General features: G+C 37.3%; 1 protein-coding gene across 1 annotated transcript; it reads left to right on the top strand.

The window, feature by feature from the left end:
* The first annotated feature begins 803 nt into the window (after positions 1–803).
* Positions 804–4448, top strand: LOC137249601 (pre-rRNA 2'-O-ribose RNA methyltransferase FTSJ3). The gene is made up of 3 exons (XM_067781238.1): positions 804–959; positions 1017–2831; positions 3755–4448. The coding sequence occupies exons 1-3, from the start codon at positions 893–895 to the stop codon at positions 4330–4332; spliced, it is 2460 nt and encodes an 819-aa protein (XP_067637339.1). The 5' UTR covers positions 804–892; the 3' UTR covers positions 4333–4448.
* Positions 4449–4783: the final 335 nt, after the last annotated feature.

The following is a 4783-nucleotide window of genomic DNA, read 5'->3' as shown; positions in this document are numbered from 1 at the left end:
TATTTGACCCCTTGAGACTGTGATATTGGTGAAGGCCAGTATACGTAAAGTTATAATTTGTAAAAATTATTAAAAAGTAATTGGTCGAAGGGGTCGTGGGACCCTCACCCCTCTTTCCATGTTCGAAAAAAATTTCGCTAGTAGACTATTGTCTGTGTCCCAAATTTCATCAAAATCCGTGTAGCCATTCTGGCGTGATTCAGTCGCAAAGACGAAAAAATATAATAATTAAATTATAACTGTTCCTAGGGGGCGGCACGACGCCCCTTTTGAAAAATATATAGCTAGTAGATCCTTCTAGACTATTGGCTATATGTGTGCAAAATTTCATCCAAATCGGTCCAGCCGTTCTTGCGTGATTGAGTCACAAAGACAAACGTCTGGACAAACATCCAAACATCCAAACTTTCCCACTTATAATATATATTAGATAACAGTCAAACCTGATATCTACAGTAAACTATCATTTATGACACTTTTTGATAGTTAGAGTGTCAGCACTGATCCAGGATTGAGAGTGAGCAGTACGGCTATATACTTAATCAGTAGGCAATGTTGGTGTATAAGAAGGAGACAAAAACTCACACGTACACAGTTGTTTACATCACATTTGCGCAAGTCCCCTTAAGTTTGTGATAGAAAGTTTGTATGAGGCGCTGATCGTTAGGTTGACATTGCTGACAATCAGAGGATAGTCATATGATAGTCAGTATTCTTGTAGGGCTGTGGAAATAGATGTTTAGTGCACTGTGCCGAACTATGTTTTGAACTTATCGGTGGTAAGAATCGATAGAACACATTTCCGAAATCATAGTTCACAATTAGAATTCCAGCTCTATGCGCCACACGTGCAGTTTGCATTTTTACTGAAGTTTTCTACAACTACTACAAAATGGGCAAAAAAACTAAGATAGGAAAAGCGCGTAAGGATAAGTTCTATCAGTTGGCGAAGGAAACTGGTAAGTGTGCCTTATGTACATTTGTAAATTTAAAGTTACTATATCCTGCTGTACTAGGCTTTCGATCGCGTGCTGCTTTCAAGTTGATACAGCTTAATCGTAAATTTGGCTTCCTACAACAATCACAAGTATGCATAGACCTGTGCGCTGCCCCTGGGGGCTGGATGCAAGTGGCCAAACAAAATATGCCCGTATCAAGTATAGTAATTGGCGTAGACTTATATCCTATACGGCCAATAGCTGGTTGTATCAGTTTAGTTGAAGATATAACGACAGACAAGTGCAAACAATCGTTAACGAAAGAATTGCAGGCGTGGAAGGTTGATGTTGTACTGCATGATGGTGCACCAAATGTTGGACGTAATTGGTTATTCGATGCTTATCAACAAATTTGTCTTACTCTGAACGCTTTAAAACTTAGCACGAACTTCTTACGTTCTGGCGGTTGGTTTGTTACCAAAGTATTTCGTTCCAAAGATTACAATGCATTGTTGTGGGTACTGAAACAACTTTTTAAGAAGGTGCATGCCACAAAACCGAGTGCTTCCCGTAAAGAATCCGCTGAAATATTCGTTGTTTGTCAATGCTATTTGGCGCCAACACGCATCGATCCGCGTTTGCTTGACTCTAAATATGTCTTTGAAGAATTGGATTTAGAGGGTAAAAAGAAAAATCCACTTTTACATCCTGAGAAACAAAAACGTGTAAAAGCTGAGGGTTATACAGAAGCGGACATAGCGCTACGTAATGATTTGTCTGCTACAGACTTTATGCAAGCTAGCAGTGGTTTGGGTGCGCTACAAGGTGTTGGTTCAATACGAATTGACGATGAACGCATAGCAAAACATCCTAAAACAACAACAGAAATACTTGAATGTTGTAAGGATATTAAAGTACTTGGGCGCAAGGATATCAAAGCATTGTTAGCATGGTGGAAGGTAATAAAGGATGAACTATTTAAAAAATCTGAAATTGAGACCTCTGTGATAGAAGAAGAAATGCCAAAAAAGGCGCCTACACAAGAGGAAATTGAAGATTTGGAAGAAGAGGAATTGCAGCAACAAATAGCGGAGCTTGCCGAGGAGGAACAACGTGAAATAAAACGTAAACGCAAAAAAGAGCTCAAATCAAAACAAAAACTTCAGGAGAAAATGAACTTGCATATGGTTATCAAAGGCGACGTCGGTCCACAAGACGAGGGCGAACAAGAAATTTTCGATTTGAAAAGTATTAAGACGCAACGCGAGTTAGAAGAAATGTTAGATGTAGTGCCAGAATTCGATGCAGAGGGCGAAGAAGTGGAAGTACCCAAATTACCAAAATACGTTGCATATGCTAAAGACGACAAGCGTTTAGATGATGATGCAAACTATGAAAATGACGATGAAGCAGAGGTTTCAGCTGATGAGGACTCCGAAAGTGATTATGAAAAAGATGGTTTAGGCTTAAGTGAAGATGAAGACACTTTAAAAGAACCAACAGAGAAAAAGAAGCGAGTTGATCATCCGCTTATAAAGTCAGGCGATTTTAGAGATAAGGACACAAAACGTCAGCAACGTGTACAACTTTGGTTTGAAAAGGACAATTTACAGCAAATAGATACTGAAGATGATGAAGACTACGATTTGGATCGTTTAGCAAGTGAATACAAAAACAAAGGCGTTGCTGTTTTGGGTGAATCACAGATGTCAACTGGTGAGACGGGCGCGAAGTTACTATTGGGAAAAAAATCGAAAAGACGTGCACGTCACGAGATTGCAAATTCAGACTCCACAAGCTCTGAATCAAGCGATAGTGACTCAGATGCGACAGTTAATGATGATATTAATGAAGGAAGTGACAAGAAAAAAGCTGCCAACAATATGACCAAAGGTAAGTAATTAATATCAGATCCGATGAATGACTTTATTTATTTTTTTTATTCATTTTCATAAGGAATTGTTGTAGATTATTGCATGTGCAAATATGGTTTAAAGTATGTCCTAGAAGGTTGGAGGAGGAGAGGTTTGGTATATTCTAGAAGGTTCAATACGGTCATATTAAATTGAGTAGGAGCAATATCTCTATTACGATTATATTAGAAACGCCTACTCACTTCTAACAATTGGCTTTACGTTCTTCTCACGGGTGGTTGAATAATTCCTTAACAATTTCTATGAAGTCAAAAGATAATTACTGCATATTTAAAATTAGTTTCTCACACTGTGTAATGAATTGCAATATAAGAATGGCATGCAAATTTCAGAATACCAACTTGGGCTTTTTTTATGCATAGGACAAAACTAATATTGTTAAACACATCTCATATTAATAATATAGGGCTTATATAATTTGATATTTGAAGCAACTTTATTAAAAATAGATGAGTTATGTTAGTAATTTTTCTTTTTAATCACTCTAATTTTAAATCAATTGGTGACAGCTTTTTCAAAACAGCTTTTTCAACCTACTTAAAATTATTAAATCAGCACTTCTGTGGTAGAACAGAAATACGTAACTCTTACTTACGCGCTTTTGTCTTGCTATGGATTTTCGGATTCCCGAGGAAAAAACCTATTAGGGACTTCAACCTGTTTTTCTCTATCCCATTTCTAAGTACCTTAAACTTTAAATTTACAATATTTGTATCCACACTCCAGTTTCATAAAAAACAAATTATCTCCGCTCCAAGGTGTACTTTCTCATATAACCTCCCAATTTTAATCACAGCATTCAAAATGTAATATCGTTTAACTCTAAATATATATTTTATAATTTACCTATTATCATTTTCTCCACTTTTGCGTGATATTTAGAGCCCAAATCAAAAAAGATACGGCTTAGCGAGGAAGAGCTTGCACTTGGCGCTATCATGATTAAAGGCAAAAAAACACGTCGTGAGCTTATCGATGGCGCTTGGAATCGTTATGCCTTCAACGATGACAATCTACCACATTGGTTTGTTCAAGATGAAGATTTGCATATGAGAAAGCCTATACCAGTGCCGAATGAAATTGCTGAAGAGTATGAACGTAAAGTGCAAGAGTTGAATGCACGTCCTATTAAGAAGGTTATGGAAGCAAAGGCACGTAAACGTAAGCATACGCTCAAACGTTTAGCAAAAGCTAAAAAGCAAGCAGAAAAAATTATGGAAGATGGTGATTGCACAGCACAGGAAAAGGCACGACAGCTAAGAAAAATTTACAAAAAGGCGCAGGAGAAGAAGAAAGAAATTACGTATGTGGTTGCAAAGAAGCATCAAGCTGCTAAACGTGCTAGACGACCGGCAGGTGTTAAAGGACGTTATCGTGTGGTCGATCCACGACAAAAGAAAGATAAACGTGCACTCAGTGCGAAAGGCAAGCGTGAAAAGAAACGCAAAGGCAAAAAGTAGAAAAACGTGCATATAAGATGAAAAATAGAATTGGGATATGTTTTACTTGTACAGATATGCATAACTGTAAGTTTTAGTTAATAAATATTGTAACGAATTGTGGGAAACTCCGCTTATTCCAAGCCTTCTGCTAATGTTCGAATCGCCAAACTGTTGAATAAATAACTCCAATATTCAATAATGCAAAATGGTCTTTATTAGACTACTTTGAAAGTACTTCACAATAATACTTATACTTCACAACCAATAGCGTGCTTAAATCAAAACTCATTAGTCATGCCTCAGCTTGCGCTGCTTTTATACTCTCGGTTTCCTCGTTCACCTATTTCTCCTAAGGTCTAGTAAACTTCATGCTTGGTTACCAGCCATCTACATATATATTTGTAGTTTGTAGCCATATGCGTCTGTATATGTGAGTACTACTTCGGCTGATAGGGAATATCTCTCTGTT

The sequence above is a fragment of the Eurosta solidaginis genome, chromosome 4 (assembly GCF_040869045.1).
Source record: "Eurosta solidaginis isolate ZX-2024a chromosome 4, ASM4086904v1, whole genome shotgun sequence".
NCBI lineage: Eukaryota > Metazoa > Arthropoda > Insecta > Diptera > Tephritidae > Eurosta > Eurosta solidaginis.
Note: the sequence above shows the minus strand (reverse complement) of the source record. Positions and strands in the feature narration are given on the sequence as shown.

Excerpts from the sequence above, each read along its gene's own strand:
- LOC137249601 (XM_067781238.1), top strand. The coding sequence starts at position 893 with ATGGGCAAAAAAACTAAGATAGGAAAAGCGCGTAAGGATAAGTTCTAT. Across the intron at positions 960-1,016 it reads TCAGTTGGCGAAGGAAACTG|GCTTTCGATCGCGTGCTGCT; the intron begins GTAAGTGTGCCT and ends CTGCTGTACTAG. Across the intron at positions 2,832-3,754 it reads TGCCAACAATATGACCAAAG|AGCCCAAATCAAAAAAGATA; the intron begins GTAAGTAATTAA and ends CGTGATATTTAG.